The sequence below is a fragment of the Oryctolagus cuniculus genome, chromosome 12, assembly GCF_051225735.1.
Source record: "Oryctolagus cuniculus isolate XC-2025 breed Fujian yellow rabbit chromosome 12, ASM5122573v1, whole genome shotgun sequence".
NCBI lineage: Eukaryota > Metazoa > Chordata > Mammalia > Lagomorpha > Leporidae > Oryctolagus > Oryctolagus cuniculus.
The window spans coordinates 74,530,479-74,555,641 of NC_142878.1; the positions used below are offsets into that span (position 1 = coordinate 74,530,479).

Consider the following 25,163-nt stretch of genomic DNA (forward strand, 5'->3'; position numbering starts at 1 on the left):
AAAGGTCATTTTGTAGGTTACGACAACGAAGTCAGGTTTACAGCAACGCGGCGGACCCCGGGTGCAGGAGCACCCCCAGGACTGCGGCAGGAGAACACGCTCCCGGCCCGTCGCTCCTCCCCCGTCTCTTCCCCGGGTGTCGGAGTAGCAGAGCAGTCGCTGACGCCATCCCGTCCCGCCTCTGGCTTGCATGGAGCATGCGCTCCCCTCCTCACTTCCTCTCCAGGGCCCAGCGAAGGTAGAGCTGTGCCCTAGCAGCCGCGCGGCTGGCTGCGCGTCACAGGAACTTCAGCACCCGCGGGGCGGACAGCGCTCGCCTCCACCTGCTGGCAGGGCTGGCGCGCGCCCGCGGCCCTCCGCAGCGGCGCCGAGCTCCATTGGCCGTCACTCTTCCTCCCCGCACCCGCCCTTCTGCTTCTTCCTGTTTTTTACTCCTCCTTTTCATTCATAACAAAAGCTACAGCTCGCGGAGCCTGGCGCCAGGCGGTTTCTGAAGCTGAGCGTGAGAGAATGGGGTTCTTTTGGACCGGCACTTGGATTCTGGTGTTGGTGCTCCACAGCAGCCCGACTGAGGCTTTCCCCAAACCGGGAGGCGGCCAAGGTAGGCGGACACTTTTCTTCCCAGCCACCCGTTATTTCGCCGCGGAAGGGAGAGCTTGGTTGTAAATCTCCTTGCCTCGTTTTCTGGTCAAATCGTAGCCGTGCATATTGACAGAGAAATCGATTTGAATTTAGAGGCAGAAGACGGATTTTTTCCCCCTCACTTTTCAAATGATCGAATGATAACGTGGGTTGTTTATAAAATATCTGTTTTTAAAGAGTTTTTCCACCTAAAGCGGCTTGGATTTTTTTTCTAGTTGTCTTACCATCTTTTTTAGATATTCTATTCATAACATGTGCAGCAGATGATGTAAGAACACCTACTGTGCCAATAACATCACGTCAAATTATGTTCTCCCTATAGTTGAGAAGAACTGGTAAGCCAAGTGTTAGAACTGTCTGTTAGATTCTGTTAAGTCAGGAAAATACGAAAAGCAAGGCGACATTGATAATCATTGGTATTGTATAATCTTGATCATCTTTGTTAATATATACTTTGTCTCATAAAAATACTTTCCTAATATTTTTTCTTTTCTTTTGAAGATTTTCTAAGAGACGTTTTGTCCAGTGCAGTATTAAATTTATATTTGTGTGTGTTTATTCTAGACAAATCTTTACATAATAGAGAACTAAGTGCAGAAAGACCTTTGAATGAACAGGTAGGTCAAAAGCAAAACTATAAATGCCATTTTATTTTGCTTTAGTTATTATTTAATGTAATTATACTGTAGTATTTTAAGCAATTGGAATTCATGGACTCAGCAGCTTAATAGTAAATTGGCAGAAATTAGAGTGGCAAATCTAGTTTTGGTAATTCTGTGCCCTAACCGTTATGTATACCAAGTACTGTATAAAATATAGAGCTGATCAATAACTCAAAAAGCTCAACACCATATCCACTCTATTGTAAGACTGCTTAATTTTCCAGAGAGTCATTGTTCACCAATATTATAGAAGAAAGAAATTCACGTTTATAGAGCTCTGATCTTTATCTCATTTAATCCTTTTTAACAAAGCTTTGAAACAGGAATGATCTATTTTTTACAAAAAAGAGAGATAAAATTCCACAGAGATGAAAACGTTTGGTTCTCATACTTGGTAAATGGTGGAACAATGACTTAAAACCAGGTCCTGTTTGTTTCACAGATTGCTGAAGCAGAAGCAGACAAGATTAAAAAAGCAAACCTTCCAGGTAAAAAGAAGTCATATTGATATTAATTTAAACAATGTAAGCTGTGAGAATCTTATCTAAAAGGGCTGTGTTGTGCTTGGGGCTCTTCCAGAGAACAAGCCAGGTGAAAGCAATTATTCTTTTGTGGATAACTTGAACCTACTAAAAGCAATAACAGAAAAGGAAAAAAATGAGAAGGAAAGACAACCCATAAGAAGCTCCCCATTTGATAATAAACTGAATGTGGAAGATGTTGATTCAACCAAGAATCGAAGACTGATTGATGATTATGATTCTACCAAGAGTGGATTGGATCAGAAATTTCAAGGTAAGTGAGAGATAAAGAAATTTTCTACCGATTTTCTCTAATTTTCCATTAATGGTTAAGAGAGAGTCCTGTGTTTAAAAAATATCTCTGAACATTCAGTCTTTTTTTGTCCATTTCCAAAACTGAAATAAAGCCTGAATTTAATGAGCAAAGCCCCAGCTTTACAGAGTCCCAAATGTTATTTTCCCTTTAAAGGTTGCTTTACTGATGTTTTGAAAAAAAAGTTTTAACCTGCTACTTATAGTTTGTCTTATTGGATGCATTTTAACATTTAAATATATTTTAATAATTAGTACAAAAATTTCTAACTCTCAAATGATTAGATCAATAAAATACCCCCTAAAGACGAAATATCTATTATTTGCTTTTCAATATTCTCCTGGTCATATCCTTTTCCTTTTAGGTTGTCCTGACTTTTCTGTGACTTCAGTTTCCATCTATGTCCTGATGTCCCATATCACTAGCCCGGATTTCTCTGAGCTACAGACCTATTTATCTTTCTACCTACTTAATATCTTCCTTTGGAAGTCTCAGAAGCACCTCATACTTAACATGTCCAAGATTAAATTCATGGTCTCTGTCCACTTCACAACTTAGCTCTCTTACAGTACTCTTTCCATAGGAAAGGCATTACTATCTATCCAGTTTTTCAAGACAGAAATCTAACTTCATCCTTTCCCTCACCTCTCAAATTCCAATCTACCAAATTTTATTCATTTTACTTCCTATGTATCTCTCAATTTTCCCCTCCACCCCCAATAACTTCCATTGTCCAGTCTCCAAATATGTATCACTTGAACTGCAACAAAATCTTCTACAGATCTTTCAGCAACCACTCTGCCCCTCTCCAGCCCATTCTTCATGTGGCAGTAGGGTGGTCTTTTGGGCACACAGATTTGAGTATGTCACTCTTTTGTTCAGAATTCTTTAGTAGATACCCATTTCTTTTAGGATAAAAACCCAAATCCTTAGTATGGCTTCCATGGTCTTGCATGAAGCGGTTCTGTCTACGTTTCTAGATTCACCTAGCACACATGTTCTGATAGAAACTTCATTTCTTCCCTTCAGGGCAGTTGATACAATTTGTAATCTTATATTCATAAGCTTGACTATCTATGATTAACGTTCTCCTCCAAAATTAATGAAAACTTCACCAGAACAGAGACATTGTAGCCCCGTGCCTGAATACTTATGAATTCATTGAATGAATTTATGAATGAATCAGTGAACAAATGAAAGAATACGTAAGGGAATAAGTGAATTGCTGTACCCAGGCACTGAGGAAGAGAGTTTGTTTTCCATTCTGCAGACCAGCACTTAGGAGCGGGTACAGGCTTTTTTCTCTGTCTCTTTTCTGTCTCATGGCAACAAGACAATCCTGCTGATTCTTTCTGCCAGAAAGCAACTGCCAATTAAATGAAACTTTCATAGGCCAGTATAGCCTGGGGAGAGTTCAGAAGTGTGGTGTGCATCTGTGGGGTGCACTGGGGACAATGCTTTATATTTGGACACACCACACATCCTATTCCAGGCTATTAAGGGCAAGTTTTAAAAATCTTGTGTTCTACTTTTGACCTAAAATATTTGGACTGAAATAAATAGACACTGAGCAGAACTGCATACTAAGCAGATTTAAATGTTTTGATGGAGTTGACCATTTGATTTAATACATTGAGAAGGTATGATGTGGCCGGTGCTGCAGCTCACTAAGCTAATCCTCTGCCTGCAGCGCCAGCCCACTGGGTTCTAGTCCCAGTCAGGGCGCCGGATTCTGTCCTGGTTGCCCCTCTTCCAGGCCAGCTCTCTGCTGTGGCCAGGGAGTACAGTGGAGGATGGCCCAAGTGCTTGGGCCCTGCACCCCATGGGAGACCAGGAGAAGCACCTGGCTCCTGGCTTCGGATCAGCGCAGTGCGCCGGCTGCAGCAGCCATTGTGGGGGTGAACCAATGGAAAAAAGAAGACCTTTCTCTCTGTCTCTCTCTCTCCCTGTCCACTCTGCCTGTCAATAATATAATAATAATAAAAAGTATGATGTTTGACTGCATTGGTCAGACGGATCATATGTGCAGGTAGAGACTCAGATCTGTTTGGGATTTGACCACTAAGTTGAGTAACATGAAACTGGGCCAGTGTTCTTGGAGAGCATGTTGTATACGTAAGCTTCTGGTCTCCATTCCTACCTGGAAATCGTGGGACCAGAGGGTCTGGGAGCGTTATGGTAAATAGGGCATCAGAGACATGAAAACTTCATCCCTGACAAGAGGGTGACAGAGACTAACTGGAGCAGGGTGTGTTCCCATACCTGATCATGCTTGAGAAATGTCCAAATGGACTTGTGCTATAAGGGACATCATTCAGTGTTTTCCACAGTGTGCATGATTTAGGATATTTCAAGTTTCTGTGCTGAGCTGGTACTTTGGGCTCCTGTGTATATTTACCTAACAGACATTGTGCAGTTACTATGTACCAGACTCTGAACTAGGCAATAAGCTCTGTGTAGTCAGGGACCATGCCCAACCTATTCACCACAATGTTTCCAGTGTCTCATGCTTATTAAGGCTTTAATAAAAATTTATTGAACAAATGAGTGCCACATTGGATGCTAGTACCACAGTAGATGTTAGGGATTCAGAATATAACTGGGCAGATGATGACTTGGGACACGGCCCTTGGACATGCACTCAGAATGTTGTGGTTGCCTAACAAAAGGTATAAATTTTGAGTTCATGTTTGGCTTCCCTCTGCGGGTCAGCAGGTCAAACATCTCTTCCTGAGCAGCTGGGGAGTCACTGCAAGTAACTGTGTCCATTTTGGAAGAATCAGGGGAGCCCAGTGGCAGGTCAGGAGTGATGGCCAAGTGCTCCACTATTAACCCCGTCTAGCAAAGACCTGCTAGAAAAGACGCAAGCTCCTGGCTCAAAAGAATACAGCAGTGCATTAGACAAAGGAGGCTCTTTCTTCAGCGAGTTACTAGCACTCTTCCTGTTGTGAAGCAAACGAACCAAAACACAGTCATCTCCGTTATTTTCCGGCTCCAGCAGGCAACCAGTGTTGTTCCTTTTTCAGATCCTGAGTGGTGAGTGGGAAGGGAGGTGAAGGCTCCCATATCTCCAAGACAGGGCAGCTTCTGCTCCACGTACTCCCGAGAGCCTGGCCCACGACTTGCAAATACAGAGGTCAGACCTACACGGTCATGAGCCGCTGCTGCCACTGAAAAATGGACAATGACCCCAATTTTTAGCTAGCCAAGAGGTGAACTGATTGTATGTAGGTTTTTTTTCTTTCTTTCTTTTTTTTTCCTGCTCCTCTGTCACCCTGGTACTCAGGGCTCAAAGGGCTCCCCGTTTGTGGGTTGGCCAACAGCTCAGGAATTATGTACGGACAGAGAACTTCCAATCCTGTGTATGTAGTCACCGCCCTCATTTCCTAAGCTTTTTTTCAAAACAAGAAGGAGCTGTTTTGCATATATCTGAGGCTGCATACACCTCATCTCTGTAGATCTAGAAGAAAGGCCACGGAAAATCCCTTGCTGAATCCCCAGAAGGCATGAAAGGAAAGGGCAGAATCAGAATAAAAACACTAGGCTCCTTTTCTTTGAGTGAATATGATGAGGATTACTTGAGCAAATTCTGGCTAGGGATTCAATTTCCATTTTCTCTGCAAGATAATTGCACTTCCTTTATTTCAAAATGCAAATCCAGTCTGCCTAGAGGTGACAGCATTAAATGCCTTGTGAATTTGTGGAGTGGATCAGGGAAGACGAACAGATTCCTGGCAGTTCTCTGTGGATGTGGTGCAGTGCTTCATTTCAGCCTACCCTTGGCCTCAGGATGGACCCTTGATGGCCCAAAGCATTGCTAGGAAAGTCAGGGATACATGTTTGCATGCTGCCCTGCTGAGATTTACATATTGCTTTGTGCAGATTTGTTGCCACATTTTGAAAGTTTTAATTTCATGTACATAAAATACATTCCGTCTTCTCTGGAGAGTAGGGTTTATGAAGCTGCCTTATACAAAGGCACTCTGATACATGCTAAATTAGAAGTAAATATTTGTTCCAAACAAATCATAGAATCTTCAGTATACAGTCTGATGCTGGATGCAAGGCAAGTTTCCCCACCTCTAGCCCAAGAATTTGCCTACTAAGAGCAGACATGCGGGGATGATACCAAGTTACTGCCAGTTTAGAAGTAAAATATCAAATTATGTGTTCTATAGAGATGTGCATGGTATATGTATATGGTATACCATATAAATAAAAAGTGTAATGTCTGTATTATTAGTCACAATGGCAAATGGAGAGAATTTTTTGGTTTTAGTCAAATAAGCTTTCAGAATTTCCATTATTGTCCTAGGTACTCAGAGTCCAGTTTTATTTCAGACCAAGGGTCTGTGTGAACCAAGAACCCCATAATTAGCTCAAAGATATCTAAGTATACAAAAGCAAAGTGTGGATTATAAATAGCATATGACGCTGAACCACCATGATGTGAAATTGTGGTTGCTCTGTCTAGATGATCCAGATGGCCTTCATCAACTCGATGGAACTCCTTTAACTGCTGAAGACATTGTCCACAAGATCGCTACCAGGATTTATGAGGAGAATGACAGAGGAGTGTTTGACAGGATTGTTTCCAAACTCCTGAATCTTGGCCTTGTAAGTTGTATGCATGAGAACAAACCAAATTCTCTGCACGGTTTGGAGTTTGTCAGGAAGCATTGTGCAAGGCACCATGCTGTCTCTCGCGGAATTTATAGTCTGTCAGGAGAAGTAGACAGGTGTATGCACATCTATCATGCCAGCTGCTTGGGAACCATAAGAGTAATTCAGTGTGCCAGAGAGTGGCTTAGATTCCACTGACAGCAAGGAAAGACTGCAAAGCAAGATGTTGGCAGTGAGCTTAGAAGGATAGCTAGGGCAGGCACTGCAGCTCACTAGGCTAATCCTCCACCTGTGGCACCGGCACCCCGGGTTCTAGTCCCGGTCCGGGCGCCGGATTCTGTCCCGGTCACTCCTCTTCCAGTCCAGCTCTCTGCTGTGGCCGGGGAGTGCAGTGGAGGATGGCCCAAGTGCTTGGGCCCTGCACCCGCGTGGGAGGCCAGGAGAAGCACCTGGCTCCTGGCTTTAGCGGCCATTTGGGGGTGAACCAACGGAAGGAAGACCTTTCTCTCTGTCTCTCTCTCTCTCACTGTCTAACTCTGCCTGTCAAAAAAAAAAAAAAAAAAAAAAAAGGCTAGCTAGGACATAGCCAGTAGAGGTAGAGGAGGTGTGTGAGCAAAGGCACATGATGGGTGTTTGAGAAACCCCAAGCAACCCAGTGTGACCCCTCCTCTTCTTGGCTCCTGAGCCCTGACATGGCCCTGCAGCCTTTCTCAAGGCACCAACTCTGCAGGCTTCACGGGTTACCTGATTATGCACCACAGCTGTAGACGGGCACTTCTCAAGGTGTTCCGCAGCACAAGTGTTCTGTGGGCTTCAGCAGACAGGACTGACAGCTTGCATGGTGGGCCCTGATACTTCTCTTGGGAGGAGCAGGCAGTCACCGGAAACAGCCAGCATAAGCATGCAGTAGAGGCACAGGAAGGGCGGTCCACAAAGAGGACTCAGAAGACACACACATGTGTTCAACTAAACACATTTTAAAAATGACAAGCATGGGAATAGTGGTCATTACACATGTTTTGTTTCTTTATAACAGATCACAGAAAGCCAGGCACACACCCTGGAAGATGAAGTAGCAGAGGCTTTACAACAATTGATTTCAAAGGAAGCCAACAACTATGAGGAGGAGCTCAATAAACCCACAAGCAGGACTGAGAATGAGGCTGGAAAAATACCAGAGAAAGTGGTATGTATGTGTGTTTGTGTGTGTGTATGTGAGAGAGGGAGGTAGGGGTGTGTGTGTATGTGTGTGTGTGTGTGTGTGTATGTGCACAAACATATAGATGTGTCTCTATATCTGTATTTATTTGATACCAAAGAAGATTTAGGGTATGTGGCATTTTTAGCCCACTGGAAATACATATTCATTAAGTACCCATAAGTAAAGAATTTCAATGAACCCTACTTTGAAAATAACTTAAAAATGCTACACCGTATGTAAAGGCTACACCTTATGTGATGCTACTCAGTAAAATAACTCAGAATAATATGTACCCAGAAGGTAAAAAATTTAAATGAACCCTACTTCAAAAATAACTTGAAGAGCCGGCGCCGCGGCTCACTAGGCTAATCCTCCGCCTAGCGGCGCTGGCACCCCAGGTTCTAGTCCCGGTCGGGGCGCCGGATTCTGTCCCGGTTGCCCCTCTTCCAGGCCAGCTCTCTGCTGTGGCCAGGGAGTGCAGTGGAGGATGGCCCAAGTGCTTGGGCCCTGCACCCCATGGGAGACCAGGAGAAGCACCTGGCTCCTGCCATCGGATCAGCGCCGTGCGCCGGCTGCAGCGCGCAGGCCGCGGCGGCCATTGGAGGGTGAACCAACGGCAAAGGAAGACCTTTCTCTCTGTCTCTCTCTCTCACTGTCCACTCTGCCTGTCAAAAAAAAAAAAAAAAAATAACTTGAAGATTACATGCCATGCTGTGTGTAAAGGTTATGTCTTATGTGATGCTACTCGGGAAAATAACACATAATATTATGTGAAATAACAAGGTCACACCCTAGCAAGCTCTTCATACAGTCCCAGTGTACTGTAACCAAGTGTCTTGCAGCCCCGTTGGTTTCTGACTCCTATCATGGGTGTCATCATCTGTCCCAAGCCCCCAGACAAGCGACAGGTGGAGTGGATGCTGTGCCGTGGCAGCGCCAGTATCCCCTTGGCTCTTTGCCAGAAGCTGCATCTCAGTTCTAGGCTACACTCTTCCACCTGCTCCTTCCCCTTCCCGTGATCTGGAAGCCCGGGTGTCATCCTTTACCCAGACTAGTCACACATGTTCCCTCCCCTTGCCTCTCTATTTTTTCCTTGGCTTCAACCAAACTACTGAGATATTTCTCCTCTTCTTGATTTCTCTTTAAAATGCTAGATGAAGCTGACAGTGGGAGGATACCAGACTTCTCACCTTGCCTTTGATTTTCTTCACCAGAGCACCTAATCCCATGGCCTCTCATCTCCAACAGTCTATCTCAAATACGAGAAAAGGATATATATTGGCTGATGGCTCTGTTTTAGAGAGATTAGCAAACAGAAATTGGGTCTGGATTTTTTTTTTTTTTACTGAAAAGCTTAAAAAAATCTCCTTTCCTTTCCCAATTTCAAATCTCCACTTGCTGATATCTTTTAAAATAGCTTTTGAAGATCCACCCACTTGAAAAATCTTTTTAGATTGATCAAAGAATTCATGTTTTTCATTCATGCGTGCTGATATGCACTGAAACTGGAGTACCTATTTTTCTTTTTTTAAAGATTTATTTATTTTATTTGAAGGCAAAGTTAGAGAGACAGAGAGATTGGTCTTTATCTGCTAGTTCACTCCCCAAATGACTGCAACGGCCAGAGCTGACTTGATCTGAAATTAGGAGCCAGGAGCTTCTTCCACGTCTCCCACATGGGTTCAGGGGCCCAAGGACTTGGGCCATCTTCTACTGCTTTCCCAGGCCATAGCAGAGAGCTGGATCGGAAGTGGAGCAGCCGGGACTTGAACCGACGCCCATATGGGATGCCAGTACTTCAGGCAGCGGCTTTACCCTCTATGCTACAGCACTGGCCCCAAGATAACTATTTTCATGTCCTTTATCTCCATATGTACTTCTTACTCTCCCATCTCTAAAATGTTCATATATTGAAGTGTTCACTCACATTATCTAAATGCATCAGTGCAAATGAAATATTCTCTTGACAAATATTTATTGAGTACCAACTATGCACCAAGCACTGGGAATACTATGTTTGTTTAAAAAGCTACAATCCTTGCTCCCATGAAGGTTAAAGTCTTGTAGAAGAGGTAGATGGTTTTCAAATGGTTTTCATTACAACTGCTTTAAGTGCTCTGGGAAAAGAAACACTGTTCTATGAGATATCATAAAAAGGAACTGTCCTGGACTTAGGCCTGGAAGGTTTCCCTGAGGAAGTAACTTGAGGTGAGAACTTCAGATCGAAGAAGAGTTAGATTGTGACCATGAGAGGCAGCTTGTAGAGAAGGCAATGTGGAGAATACAAGCAGCTGAAACAAGGGCAGTGTGCCTCAAATAGAGAACAGGGAGACAAGAGAGTGAGAGGTGGACCCAGGCCAGACCATGAAGAGCCTTATGAGTTAGGTTCTAAGAACCATGGGAAAACCCATGGTTTTGAAGGGTTTGAAGCAAAGGAGTGAGACCTTCATATTGTTAAAAAGATAACTCTGGGTACATTGTGGAAAACGCAGTGTTGGGAATAGATGGGAAGTGAGTGTTGTACCACTGAGATGTGATGGCTGTTGGTACTGAAGTGGGGTAGTGGAGAAAGGGAGAAATGTATAGAGCTGATATAAAATTGGAAAATAGGGCCAACAAGGCAGAACTGATGGATTGGGTGGGGGAAGAACGAAGAGTCAAGAAAAGGCTCTGCGACTTGTCTGGTCTGCTGCATGGAGAGGGGACGTTTACTAAAATGGGGAGCCCTGAAGAAAGGCAGACCTATGAGGAAGAATCTTGTTAGTTAGGGATTCCCGGGTGTGACTGCTGTGCGTCCATCTGACAGACGTCCCTGCAGCTCGGCACCGTTCCCCCTGGCAGGTTCTGGCACTCAGAGCCCCGCTCCTCAGTGAAAGGCAGGTTTTTAAGGCGAGATTTTGGGGAACTCATAGAGGGGAAAGTGAACAGAGCGGGAACCCAGGAGTGCCCTGCCTGCTGAACCCTCAGTGGGAACCTGTCTTGAAGTGCAGCGCCTCTCCCTGAGTCCCAATGACCTTTCCGTGTGCCAGGATGCACGCATGTCCAGAAAAGGGTTTGAACCTGCAGGAGGTTGCGAAGCAGGAGGAACTGTCGTATTTCACGTGCAAGGGCACCCCGGAGGGAAGAATGGAGCTGGAGTTTCCTTAGTCCTAACAAAAGCTTATTTTTTTTTATTGACCACCCCCTCAATGGAGACTCCAATGGCAGCAATTCAAGATGATCTGACTAATGTGGAAAATGATGAAACCGTATCTGACACCTTAACCCTGACGAATGGCTTGGAAAGGAGGACTAAAACCTACAGCGAAGACAACTTTGAGGAGCTCCAGTATTTCCCAAACTTCTATGCACTGCTGAAAAGTATTGATTCAGGTTAGCACTGTGCTTTCTCACCATGTGGAGTAGAGAAAGTCATTCTAGGGAATGTGTGGGTGGGCTTTCTTCTTCCTGTTTTCTATTTCCAAATGCAATCCACAATGACATCAATGTTGGCTTGGAAAAAATTGGTCACTTAGGTTTTTTTTTTTTTTTTCCCCAAAAGAAGTGTACTAGTAATGAAAATATTTTGGAAAGGCAATCAGGAAAGGTGGAGCTACTGGATAATTTAATCATCTTGTTACAGAGGGCTCGTTTATTTGTTCAACAAACAGTTATTGAACATCTGCTGTTGCTGCGTGCGAGGTGCTCTAGAGAACCTGTGTGGGTTTGAAAATGAATCAGACAGTATTCCTGCCCTCACTCAGCAGTTCAGCCTCAACTCTTTTTTTTTTTTTAATTTTTAATTATTTTAGAGGGAGGGAGAGAGAGAGAGAATGAGAGAGAGAGAGAGAGAGAGAGAGAGAGAAGGAGAAAGAAAGAATTCCTATCTGTTAATTCACTCCCTGAATGTGTACAACGGCTGGGAGTCAGGATCTCAATCCAGGTCTCGCACATGGTGGCAGGAATTCAACCCCTTAAACCATCACCACTGCCTCCCAGGTCTGCATTAGCAGGGAGCTAGAGTCAAGAGCCAAAGCTGAATTCAAACCCAGGCACTCCACTGTGGGACATGCCTAGGCTAAATGCCCACTTCCAACCTCAAATCTTACTGCAACTCCTCTATTTTCTTTCAGCTTTTTTTGAGATACACTTGATAAATTATACATATTTGAGTCTCTCATGTAGGTGGCAAGGTCCAAATGCTTGGGCCATCTTCTGCTGCCTTCCCAGGAACATTAGCAGAGAGCTGGACTGGAAACAGAGCAGGTGGGACTCAGACTGGCATGCTGATATGGGATGTGACCTCACAGGTGGAAGCGAAACCCACTGCTGCACAATGTCGGCCCCCTGAACGTTACTGTTAAGTGCAGTTACCATAGCCTGCAGCCTGCGGAACTCCTTCATGTTACATAAGTGCAACTTTGTACCTTTGACCAACATCTCCCTGTTTTTCCCTCCCCTCCCCCCAGCCCATGGCCATCACCATTGCATACTCTGATTCTATGAGTTTGACTGTTTAAAAGTCCACAGTAGTTTTCTCTTTGTGTCTGGATTATCACACTTAGAGTAATGTCTTCTAGGTTCATCCACATTGTTGCAAAAAAACAGGAAGCAAATCCTTCCATTTGCAACAAACCTTTATTTTAGTCTATTCATTTTCTCTCTTATGTGTGGAAACTAATCTATCCTCTTTAGATTTTTCAACACATTACTGTATAGATATTGTCAGTTTTCACCTTCAAATGAGTTAAAATGAAGGACATTGGACAAAAGGAGACCTAGAGCCCACAACATTCTAAGAAAATAATTTGGTTTTTTGAAAACAAAATCCTCTGTGTGTCCTGGTGTCTTCTCAGATGTGCACTGAGCTAACAGGATTTCAGTTTGTGTGAAGTTTTGGTTAATTTGCAGAGAGGATAATAATGAAATGTGCACCATTTCTGTGGCTATTGTCCAGACAGATCCTTGCACTGCCTTTGGGGCTTTTCTTCTCCCCAGTCGAAGAGTCAGCCCCAGATTGAACATTTGCATAAGATTTCTGTAACTGTCACTGGTTACCTCCTAGAAGTGACCTTGGAGTGGGTGCACTTTAGTTTCTGGAGAAATCCCTTGTCCTTCAATTGCAGACCGTGGCCAGATGGCGCCGGCCCCCTGCTGGCCTTGGCAGGGCTGCACGTCTCAGAGGTCCATTCTGAGCCCTCTTGCCCTGCTGGCTGGCAGACGCCCAGCTCAGAATCCCCGTCATCCTGGTGACTCACTCCTCTCAGTGAAGAGCATCAGTGCTGTTCCAGATACTTCCATGCACTTGACCTTGAGCAACTAACCAGGATCTCCTGCTGCCATCATAACTTCTACTTTTGCTCCCTCCCAACCTGTGATTTTTGTGGTATTTTAAAATCCCAACATATGGGATGTTCTTTGTTTATTTTTATCTTCGAGCTTCTTTCACCCAATTTCTTTTTGCCATTATTTTTCTAGAATTTTCCCTTAGATACATATACTGAGGTTTTTGCTCCTACCATACCTCTTTCTCACCTAAGGTCTGAACTGACTGAGGAATGATAAACTGGCTGGAAAGCCAGATGTCACCTCTGTTGATCCACACCTCTCCAGACCCCCTCCAAAGCTGCCATTCTTGAGGAGTTTTAGGGAGAGTAGGTGTTAAGTCCTCACCACAAATGTGATGATTATGTGAGGTGATGCGTATGTTAATTTCACAATGTATATGTGCTTCAAGGCATCATGTTGTATGTGATAAATGCCTACAATTTTATCTGTCGATTTAAATAAATAAGTTTGAAGGAAAAAAAAAAACCAGCAACACTGAGCTGTGAATATGGCTCAGTGTGAGAACTAGCAGTGGCACTCCCTCCCTCCTCCTCAGTGTGGATCTTGGAAGAGCCAGTCTGGGGCTGGTTTGAGTCTGCAGAGCAGGCAGGTGGGAAGAAGAAAGATTCCAAATCCCTATCAGCCAGGAAGTGTAGACAGAGGGCTGCTGCCAGCCATGTTGGTGGTGAGGAAGTGCAGGAGAGACAAAATCCTTCCCAGTAGCTAAGAATAGAGAGCTCATCCTAGCATCTTAGTTTGCTTTACTTTACTTGAAAAATGGGAATACATTTTCTTCTGGTCTTAGAATGAATACATCTACTGAGCGACTGTGCTGTCATGGACCACCTTGTCCCATCAAGCTGTAGATTCCGTCAAACACAGCACAAGGAGCTGTCAATGGTTCCTATAGGGTCTGAGAGTTGGGGTGGGGGCTGAGGAGGAGAATGGTACTTTGCACTTTGGTTAACTTCTATACCCTTGGAGTAGTTTTCCTGTATGCATGCATTCTTTCAAGGAAAATAGAAGGTAACAAGCAACATATACCACTTCCAAAATTATTAGTCTTGCATTTTAAAAATAAAAATACATGTGTGTTCTTATTCCCTTTAAGAAAATCAACTTTAGTGAGTGAATGCAGGTGGTCCTGGCTCTCAAAGACTTACTGCCTGAGTAGAGGAAAGTTGTCAGCTTGGCCAATCTTCCACCCTCCCTCTTGGGTTCATGTTGTCTCAGGGTGAAACGCCTTTGTCATTCTCTATTAGTAAAATATGTAAACCTTGTTAGAGAAGTTGGAGCTTTGAAGTTCTGAGAAGTTCAGTATAACAGGACATTCTCCCTTATTCCCAATTAAGTCATTGATTTTTCAAAAATTAAATATGTGTGGTTTTAGCTATCAGTGTAGGGAGAAATACTTTAATAAGATGCATGGCGTTCATGCATTGGCATTGAACGATGAAGCTGCACTCCGCTAGTTGTCCTTAAGTCCTTTTGTGCTTTCATACAGAAAAGGAGGCGAAAGAGAAGGAGACACTGATCACTATCATGAAGACGCTCATTGACTTTGTGAAGATGATGGTCAAGTACGGCACCATCTCTCCGGAAGAAGGCGTCTCCTACCTTGGTGAGAAGCCTCTGTTTTATTTTGACTGTGGTGCTTTTCGGTGTTCAAAGTAAATTAATTAGGGACCTGGCAATAATTATGTCCCTAGCTTGATCATTTGTGCCAAAACAACCCAAATCAGCATTCTCGCCCATCTTGAGAATGCATCCAATGGAAGTTTAGGAGGAAGGCAAGTACTAACCGGAAGTTTCCAGCCTCGTCTTCAGAGATCTGCTTGAGGACAAACGCTGCACGTTTATTAGATTTTGTTAATTCCCATGGAGACAATCTTCTGAAAATTTGACTAGGTGGCTTTATTCAGCTGTGTGTGGAAGGTCAGGACTGAGGGTCTTGATTTTCTCCTCTGAGGTCTGTGTGTGGTGAGGAGGAAAGCACAGTGCGTTGAGTGTGAGAAGTCCTGATTCCGGCCCCCACTTGCCATGGAGTGGCTGTCACGCTGCGTGCGACAGCGCGCCCTGTTGCCCCCTCAGCGTCTGCAGCTGTGAGGTGCAGGGCTCTGTTATCTGTGACAGGGGCTGGGAAACTGCTCTTGGGCCACATCTGGCCCATCACTGCCTATTTTTGTATACGGCATACAAGCTACATATGACTTTTAGAATTCAAATGGTTAAAAAAAAAAAAACAAAACACAAGAAGCATAGCACTTGGTGACATGTGGAACCTGTATAAATCCGTGTTTCAGCATCCGTAAATAAAAGTTTACTGGAACACAGCCCTACTTATTTATCTTAGTGCCGTCCGTGGCTGCTTTCATGCTGTAACAGCAGAGCTGAGTGCTTGCAACGGAGATGATATTGGCTGCAAGAGCAAAAATATTTACCCTCCAGCCCTTTACCGACAAGGTTGCCAGCCGCTATTCCTTGAACTTTACAGATGGATTCAGACACTTTTTCATTAAAGATTTTATTTAATTGAGACGTAGTTATAGACAGAAAGAGGGAGGCAAGGAGAGAGGTCTTCCATTTGCTGGTTCACTCCCCAAATGGCCACAATGGCCAGAGCTAAGTTGATCCGAAGCCAGGAGCCAGGAGCTTCTTCCAGGTCTCCCACACGGGTGCAGGGGCCCAAGGACTTGGGCTGTCATCTGCTGCTTTCCCAGGCCATAGCAGAGAGCTGGATCCAAAGAGGAGCAGCTGGGACCTGAACTGGCACCCATAGGGGATGGCCACACCACAGACAGAGGCTTAGCCCACTATACCACAGTGCTGGCCCCTTAGACATTATTTTGTTTTGGAAGTAGGTGAGGTTTTAAAAAATTAATTAAAATTAAATAAAACCTGAAACCTGATTTCTCAGGTGCAGATTGCCAAGTGCCTTTTTTTTTTCTAAAAGGCTTTTGTCTTCCTGCTTGATTTAGTTCATCAACAAATAATATCTACCACCATGTACTATGAGCAAGATGATCTCACAGCCCCTTACTCTGATGAAGGAAGGAGAAATAAACAGAAGAGGAAATCTCATAGGATAGGGCAATCCAGAATTATTCTGTATGAACTTCGCTGTTTTATAAATGAAAAGTTTTATTTTTTCTCATTGTAAAAAAGTGCATTTATTTTGAAAAGCCGTTCAGTATGAAAAGAAGCTTAAAAGGAAGTAAAAATCATTCACAGTGCTGACACCCTGGTAACATTTTGATTTATATAATTATTTTTTTAAATTGCACTTACAATGCCCAGAGACATTTTGGTATGTTTCTTTTCAACTTTCCTTCTCTCTATAGATAATAGATAATTTCGGGCCGGCGCCGCGGCTCACTAGGCTAATCCTCCGCCTAGCGGCGCCGGCACACCGGGTTCTAGTCCCGGTCGGGGCGCCGGATTCTGTCCCGGTTGCCCCTCTTCCAGGCCAGCCCTCTGCTGTGGCCAGGGAGTGCAGTGGAGGATGGCCCAGGTGCTTGGGCCCTGCACCCCATGGGAGACCAGGAAAAGCACCTGGCTCCTGGCTCCTGCCATCGGATCAGCGCGGTGCGCCGGCCGCAGCGCGCCGGCCGCGGCGGCCATTGGAGGGTGAACCAACGACAAAAGGAAGACCTTTCTCTCTGTCTCTCTCTCTCACTGTCCACTCTGCCTGTCAAAAAAAAAAAAAAAAAAAAATAGATAATTTCAATACCAAAATTGAGATGACATTATAAATGGCTTCAAGCATTCAATATTTTGTCATGAACATTTCTCTCTCTCACTAAATAGCCTTTATACTGTTTATATATGTAATTATGTATGTAACACACATATGTAATCATTTAAAAAGACAGAACATTTAACATAAATGTAAATCATGTATCTTGAGAATAAATTAATACCTTGCCTTAGACGTGCCCCTTTTGTGGAGTATCTCAATGGTTTCTATTGCTTTGCTCCTATAAACCAATGTTGTCCAGTGGAACTTCCTGCAGTGACGGAAGCGTATTCATCTGTGCTGTTCAGTGTCAAAGCTACTGGCTACGGGGGACAGCTGAGCACTTGAAACAGGCCTGGTGCCACTGAGAAAGATTTTATTTCATTGTAACTACTTTTCATTAAATGGCAACTTGTGGTTGGTGGCTGCCATATTCATTAGCACAGCTATAAATAGTCGTGGGGGTAGCTGTCTCCCATGTAAGCCTTGGTGGCATCTCTGACACATTTTCATAAGATAAATGACTAAGTGTGGAATTTCTGAGTCACCCAGTGTTGATGTAAAACAGTTATTGATCTGAGGTCAAAGTAAAGTAATAAAGTAAGCCGTAAAACGCTAAGTGTCATATTAGCAGATTTTTGGTTAAATGAGATACAAGAAAGAAATGACATAGGTATCTACACATGTACGCAGAGAATATAAACGAGTGTCCACGCTAGGGCCCTATCTCGGGAGAGTTCTAGCAGTGACCACCGAGATGAAAAGGAACTTCTGCATGAAGTGAGCCGGAGCCTGGACTTCAGGGTCTCAGATGACTTCCCTTCGCACCCAGAGGGTCTGTGTCTCCCAGAAGTAGGGTCCAAGCCCAAGCTTCGTGCTAGCAGCGTTGATACTTTGGAATTGTGTTCACTTTGATGAGATTTAAACTTTCGAGTAAATGTCTGCTATCATCTCTCAGAAAGTAAAATTATATTTCTTCCTCTCCCCCTCCAGAAAACTTGGATGAAATGATTGCTCTTCAGACAAAGAACAAGCTAGAAAAAAATGCCACTGACAATAAAAGCAAGCTTTTCCCTGGTATGATTTATTTATTTAGCTTTTAGAAGAATAACCTGTTTGAGTGGGAAATAATGAGCTTCAGTAGGCATTACTGAAGCCTTAAAGTCTGAACTCCAACCGTAGGATTAAGTACATTGACAGCTATCTGGGTTATTCTGTGGCCAGTCATGGCACAGAAATCTGCCCCCAATACAATGTAAAGTAATGTCGGTCTTTGCTGAAAATTCTGAAGAGGTGGCTGGTGGGAAAGGAGAGGGCTGGATCCCAGAGTTGAAGAACCTGCCTTCTCATTCTCCTTCCAGAATCCTTCACTCCACGCAGATCAGTGTTCTCCAGCCTGCTACCCTGGTCACCCGTCCACACTCCCCACCGTCCCCTACTGCTCTGTCCTCCCAGGTCTTCCCTTTGCCCCTGTGAAATGCGGCGTGCCCGCTGCTCCTGCCTTCTTCAGTCTCACACCTCCACCCATCACCCTGCTCAGCACAGCAGACACCACAGAGCTGGGCTGTGTGAAAGAGCCTACTTAGAAGAGGAGCTTGGAGGAAAAAAAAAAAAGAGAGAAAAGATTGCAAATTATTACTTGTATGTTTTGTCCCTGTCAAGGAAATCATATGTGTTTTCTTTTTTTTTTTTTTAAGATTCGATTTGTTTAGTTGAAAGGTAGAGTTACAGAGAGGCAGAGGCAGAGAGAGAGAGAGAGAGAGGTCTTCCACCCTCTGGTTCCCTCCCCAAATGGCCACAGAGGCTGGGGCTGGGCCAGGCTGAACCCAGGAGCCAGAGGCTTCTTCTGGGTCTCCCATGTGTGTGCAGGGGCCCAAGCACTGGGGCTGTCTTCTGCCACTTTCCCAGGCATATTAGCAGGGAGCTGGGTCAGAAGTGGGGCAACGGGAACTTGAACCGCTGCCCATACAGGATGCCAGTGTCATAAGCAGCAGCTTAACCTGCTGTGCCACAACCGGCCCTGAGCTTATTTCTTTGGTTTTTAGTATGGCCCTGGAGCAAACCTTCCTCCTATTGAACTGGTTTCCTTCTTCCTTTATGATTTCAAGAAGACACAACCTACATTGTTTCCTTTTTCTTTGCCCTGACTACTGGGAAATTTGCTACTAAAATTGATGCCGAGGTTCAACTGTTGTAATATTTCTTGTGGTTAATATATTGTCTCTTTCTCTCTTCCATAGTCCTTGTTTTTTATTTCTATTTTATTCATCTTTGTATAGGTATTCCCTTTGTTATAGGCATTACCTGAGGTGGAATGTAGAAAATATAAACAAATATGAATGAATATAATTTACATGAGATAATAACTGACTTCTTCCTTTCTTTCCTATTTTTTATGGAATAAAAATATTTTTTATTTTATTTTTTAAAAAGATTGATTTATTATTTATTTTGAAAGAGTTACACACAGAGTGAAGGAGAGGCAGAGAAAGAGAGGTCTTCTATCCACTGGTTCACTCCCCAGTGGGCTGCAATGGCTGGAGCTGCGCTGATCTGAAACCAGGAGCCAGGAACTTTTTCCGGGTCTCTCACATGGGTGCAGGAGCCCAAGGACTTGGGCCATCTTCCACTGCTTTCCCAGGCCATAGCAGGGAGCTGGATCAGAAGTAGAGCAGCTGGGACTTGAACCGGTGCCCATATGGGATGCCAGCACTGCAGGCAGCGGCTTTACCCACTACGGCACAGCGCCGGCCCCCATTTTCTTTTTTAAAAGTTCATTATTAGACTGCTTGAGGTTCTTTAATTACTGCATGTATTACAATTGTTTTCACATGATTATCTACTTTAGTTTATTCTGCATAGGATTTTTAAATGGAAGTACAGATGTTTTAAAAAGATATTTATTTAGGCTGGTGCCATGGCTCACTAGGCTAATCCTCCGCCTGCGGCGCCGGCACCCCAGATTCTAGTCCCGGTTGGGGTGCCGGATTCTGTCTTGGTTGCTCCTCTTCCGGTCCGGCTCTCTGCTGTGGCCCGGGAGTGCAGTGGAGGATGGCCCAGGTCCTTGGGCCCTGCACCCGCATGGGAGACCGGGGGAGGCGCCTGGCTCCTGGCTTCGGATCAGTGTGGTGTGCCGGCTGCAGCGCGCCGGCCGCGGCGGCCATTGGAGGGTGAACCAATGGCAAAAGGAAGACCTTTCTCTCTGTCTCTCTCACTGTCCACTCTGCCTGTCAAAGAAAAAAAATATTTATTTATTTATTTAAAAGGCAGAGAGAGGAAGAGACAGAGAGAAAGATCTTCCATTCATTGGTTCACTCCCCAAATGGCCACAACAGCCAGGGCTGGACCAGACTGAAGCCAGGAGCCAGGAGCTTCATCCAGGTCCCCTATGTGGGTGCAGGGGCCCAAGCACTTGTGCCATCTTCCACTGCTTTCCTAGCACACTAGCGTGGAACTAGATTGGAAATGGAGCCGGTGATTACAAATTTGAACCAGCACCCATATGGGATGCCAGCATCACAGGCAGAGGCTTAACCAGCTGTGCCACAGCCCTGACCCTGAAATACAGATATTTTTAAGTGAGAAGTGAACCAGGATTATCTCTTTTTAACAGCAAGACTCCAAGTCTTCCTCACTTTTAGGGTGATGGAGGGTAAGGGAGTATGAAGAAGGGACAGGAGGGAAGTCCTGACATAGCCCCAAATCTTTGGGTGCTGCTCTGAGTAATAGGCTTTCGAAAAAACACAAGGTCAAGGTGGGATTGAGCAAGGTGGGATTAACAATTAAGTTATTCTCATTTGGAATCAAAACACGAGCAATTTATTTTGAGACCTGACATACCAACATGATTGCCTACCCAGCTTAAAGTAAGACAAGTGACCTAGCCCTTGATGACATGTGCAGCAGAAGGGAAGCGATGCTCAATCAGAGGCTAGGAAGCTGGGGCCTTGGTCACCCAGGAGGTGACCTTAGCATTTGGCCTCAGTGTCCTCTCTGGCAAGGTGGGGACGAGTGTACTATTACATCATCACTAAGATCCCTTTCAGCTCAAAAATGGTCTGATCCCTACCTATACCTTCAGTAAAGTCTGTTTCTACATTGGCAATGAATTGATAGGGAGTTGACTTATAATAACACTGCACAATCTGATTATAGCGCCATCAGAGAAGAGCCATGAAGAAGCAGACAGTACCAAGGAGGAAGCTGCTAAGATGGAAAAGGAATATGGAACCTTAAAGGACTCCACGAAAGATGACAGTTCCAACCTGGGAGGAAAGACAGATGAGCCAAAAGGTATGGATTTGACAGCTCTGTTTGGCAATGAAACTGGGGAAGCAAAACCTTTCACTACACAAGGTAAGGTGGATCCCACTAAATCTGCAATGAGCATGAGCAATGAAAAAGATTTAGCTTGTGGTGCCTGTGTTTGAATAGAGATTTTTGTAATAGTTTTCAGTCTCCTGGGATGGCAAATTGGTTTCGTCTTTTGATGGTCTATAGTGTCAGTTGGACTTCCATGCTTGGAGAGGGATATTCATGAGCATCTGTGCATTGTTTAATGTCCTATTTATAATCTTAGAAATGTATCCAACAATATTTCTTCACACTTATCTAACTCTCCTCTAAGTAGTCACATACTACTTATTCAACATGGTCATTAAAATTTATGCATTTAAGAAGGCAAGTTTCTATAGCTATTTAGCCAGTGATTACAAATTGACAGACTCTTTCAAGGATTTGATTAAAATCACAAATCCAGTTATCCAATTTCTTTAAATGCTGTAAATATATCTACACATTATAAAATTCACACCTTCCTAGGATTTTGGAGTTGTCTGTATACCCAAGAAGACTCCCTGAGGTGTGAGTTCTAAGTGGTTAGCCCTTTCATTTCAGGTCGGGATATGAGATCTGATTGGATAATTCAGTGGTTCAAACCCCTTTTAGTACTGAGTTGTGCAAGTTACATCATGGAAAATTTACATCCCAATGTCTCAACTAGATCTTTTTCTGAAACTGCCTGTGTTTGTCAGAGGTTGTGAACAGATGGCTGGAATCTGCCTTATTTTTCTGTTGTTATGATATGTTGACCTCCTTGGTGTAACTGGAAGCTCCTTTACATCTTATCAGTGTCTCATTATTCCCTGGGAGCTGAGGGAATGGGTCAGTGTCCTCTCTCAGGCACCCAGCTACTTTATGATCTGAAAAGATTCTTGTTGAGCTCTCCTTTCATTGATTATTAGGTGTAAGCATCGGTGGCAATTGGCAATGAATGAAGGGACTTTGTTTCTTCCTTGCTGTGATAATGAGTCCACACCGATCATGTTTACGGTATAGCTCCTAATGTAGAATGGACTGCTTGGCCCATTTACTGCTTCCCAACCAATCTCTCCTGCTCACACAGTTATAAACAGGTTCAAATTAATATTTGGTAAAAGATACATGCTTGACAATGTCTGTGTAGAGAAGAAAGAATCTATTGAACACCTTGTAACTCAGTGGTGACAATAAAATTACAGGCTGTTTCCCCATAATATAAATACAACCCTTGTTAACACCTTAAGTTTATTAACTTTTTCCATTTGTGTAGTTGTTTAGTTGTTGATGATGATGACTTTGTTCTCAACATTTGTGCAGCCTGTGCCGTGGGAGACCCTAATTTCTCTTTTGTCCTTATAGCACATTATCTTTCCTTTAAAAAAAAAAAAAGCACAGTATGTATGTATGTATGTATGTATGTATTTAAGAAGCAGAGAGAGAAACAGACAGAGAGCTCCCATCTGCTGGGTCACTCCCCAAATCCTAACAATGGTCTGGACTAAACTAAGCTAAAGCCGGGAGCTAAGAACTCCATCTGGGTCTCCCAAGTGGGTCACAGGGACCCAAGTAATGGAGTGATCACCTGCTGCCTCCAGGATGTGCATCTGTGGGCAGCTGGAATCAGGAGCAGGGCTGGGACTCGGTCTCAGATATGGTGTGTGGGCATCTTGGCCACCAGACCAAACACCTGCCTCTGTCTTTGCTTCTTGACAAAATCATCCTCACTTCCTGGCAACAACAGGACATTCTAGACCCACTCTAGAGACTTGAAATCCATCCCCTATCAAGGGATTCTGGTTCCTTCCTATAGAAAATATATTAGAGACCGAAGCCTGGGTTATATGGGTTTAAATGAGAGGCGATATTGGCCAAGGGTGCAGTTCCTATTTCAGCTATTGGAAACTTTTTGAGTCAAGGTTAGAAGAAGAAATTCCTGCTTAACGTACCAAGTTCATTTTGTTTTTTTTTATGAGCCTATGAAGTTTTATGTTGTCATACCCTTCTTATCTTTAGCATGGATTTCATGTTTGTAGGTATACTCTAGGGAAGTAATAAACCTTTTTTGTCCTTAAAGATTTATTTGTTTATTTGAAAGGCAGAGTTAGAGAGAGACAGAGGAGAGACAGAGAGAGAGAGAGAGAGATGGATCTTGTATCCACTGGTTCACTTCCTAGGTGGCCACAACAGTTAGGGCTGGGCTAGGCTAAAGCCAGGAACTTCATCTGGGTGTCTTACACATGAGTGGCAGGGGCCTAAATACTTGGGCCACTGCTTTCCTAGCACATTAGGAGGGATCTGGACTGAAGGTGCAGCTGGCACCCATGTGGGGTGCTGGCGCCTCAAGCTGCAGTTTAACCCACTACACCACAGTGCCGTTACGGGCCCCCAGTAATGGTTCTTAACCCAGGTGGGTAGCCAAGTACAACACATGCCACATGTGTACATGCACAACCCACTTATCACGGGGCCAGGATTGTGGGCTCCCCAGAGAGGGAACGTTGGAGGACATGTCGGAGTAGAACACTGGGGGAGGTAATGGCCCAGCTGAAACCACTTAGGAAATAAGGCAGAGCAGGACCCACTGGGCCGGGTACTGTGAGGAGTCTGTCTTGATCTTGCAGTGTGAGATGATGGCCCCCATCCAACTACAGCAAATACCAAGGATCTTTATAAAGCTCATGGAAATGCTAATTATGGGGCCAGCGCTGTGGCACAGTGGGTTAAAGCTACAGCCTGCAGCGCTGGCATCCCATATGAGTCCCAGTTTGAGTCCCGGCTGCTTCACTTCTGATCCAGCTCCCTCCTAATGTGCCTGAGAAAGCAGCAGAAGTTGGCCCAAGTGCTTGGGTCCCTGCACCCATGTGGGAGACCTGGATGAAGCTCCTGGCTCCTGGCTTTTGCCTGGCCCAGCCCTGGCCGTAGTGGCCGTTTGGAGACTGAACCAGCGGATACAAGGTCTCTTTCTCTCTCTCTTTACCTCTGCCACTCCTTCTTGGTAACTCTGACTTTCAAATAAATAAATAAATCATTTTTAAAATTTTTAAAGAAGAAAATGCATATTATGGGAAAAAACTATGGATTTCAAATGTGTTGCACCAAAATGAACTTACTTTTAATTCCATTTTCTGTAAATTCTTTGAAGTACGCTCATATTTATTAATGTGGTGGGTCCTGTGAGTAATATAAATAAGATTAAAAATAATAATACCTTCCATTTATACTTTGCTTTACTTTACAAAGCATGTCTATATGCATCTCATTTCAGATTTAGTGGGGGAAAAGGCCAATTTAATTACCCGTGGTGAAAAGTGACACTCATTATTTATTTATTTATTTGAAAGTCAGAGTTATACAGAGAGAGGAGAAGCAGAGAGAGAGGTCTTCCATCTGCTGGTTCACTCCCCAGTTGGCTGCAACAGCCGGAGCTGCGCCGATCCAAATTCAAGAGCCAGGAGCTTCTTTTGGGTCTCCCACGTGGGTGCCAGGGACCCACGGACTTGGGCCATCTTCTACTGCTTTCCCAAGCCATAGCAGAGAGCTGGATCAGAAGTAGAGCAGCCGGGTCTCAATCTGGCACCCATATGGGATGGTAGCACTTCAGGCCAGGGCATTAACCTGCTGCGCCACAGCGCTGGCCCAGACACTCTTTTTTTTTTTTTTTTTTTTTTAAGATTTTATTCATTTTTGTTTGAGAGGCAGCGTTACAGGAGAGGGAGAGACAGAGAGATAGATCTTTCATCTGCTAGTTCACTTGGTAAATGGCCACAACAGCCAGAGCTGGGCCAGTCCAAAGCCAGGAGCCAGGAGCTTCTTCCAAGTCTCCTATGTGGATGCAGGG

The 25,163-nt window shown here is 44.2% G+C and overlaps 1 protein-coding gene across 1 annotated transcript in view; it reads left to right on the top strand.

The window, feature by feature from the left end:
* The first annotated feature begins 259 nt into the window (after nt 1-259).
* Nucleotides 260-25,163, top strand: part of SCG3 (secretogranin III) — a 40,344-nt gene continuing 15,440 nt past the window's right edge. The window contains exons 1-10 of the mRNA XM_002717780.6: nt 260-601; nt 1,207-1,259; nt 1,747-1,792; nt 1,884-2,099; nt 6,613-6,755; nt 7,798-7,947; nt 11,157-11,334; nt 14,774-14,890; nt 17,999-18,082; nt 21,161-21,298. Of these exons, the coding sequence (XP_002717826.3) occupies nt 511-601; nt 1,207-1,259; nt 1,747-1,792; nt 1,884-2,099; nt 6,613-6,755; nt 7,798-7,947; nt 11,157-11,334; nt 14,774-14,890; nt 17,999-18,082; nt 21,161-21,298 (1,216 nt within the window). The 5' untranslated portion in view covers nt 260-510. The remainder of the gene's footprint in view (nt 602-1,206; nt 1,260-1,746; nt 1,793-1,883; nt 2,100-6,612; nt 6,756-7,797; nt 7,948-11,156; nt 11,335-14,773; nt 14,891-17,998; nt 18,083-21,160; nt 21,299-25,163) is intronic.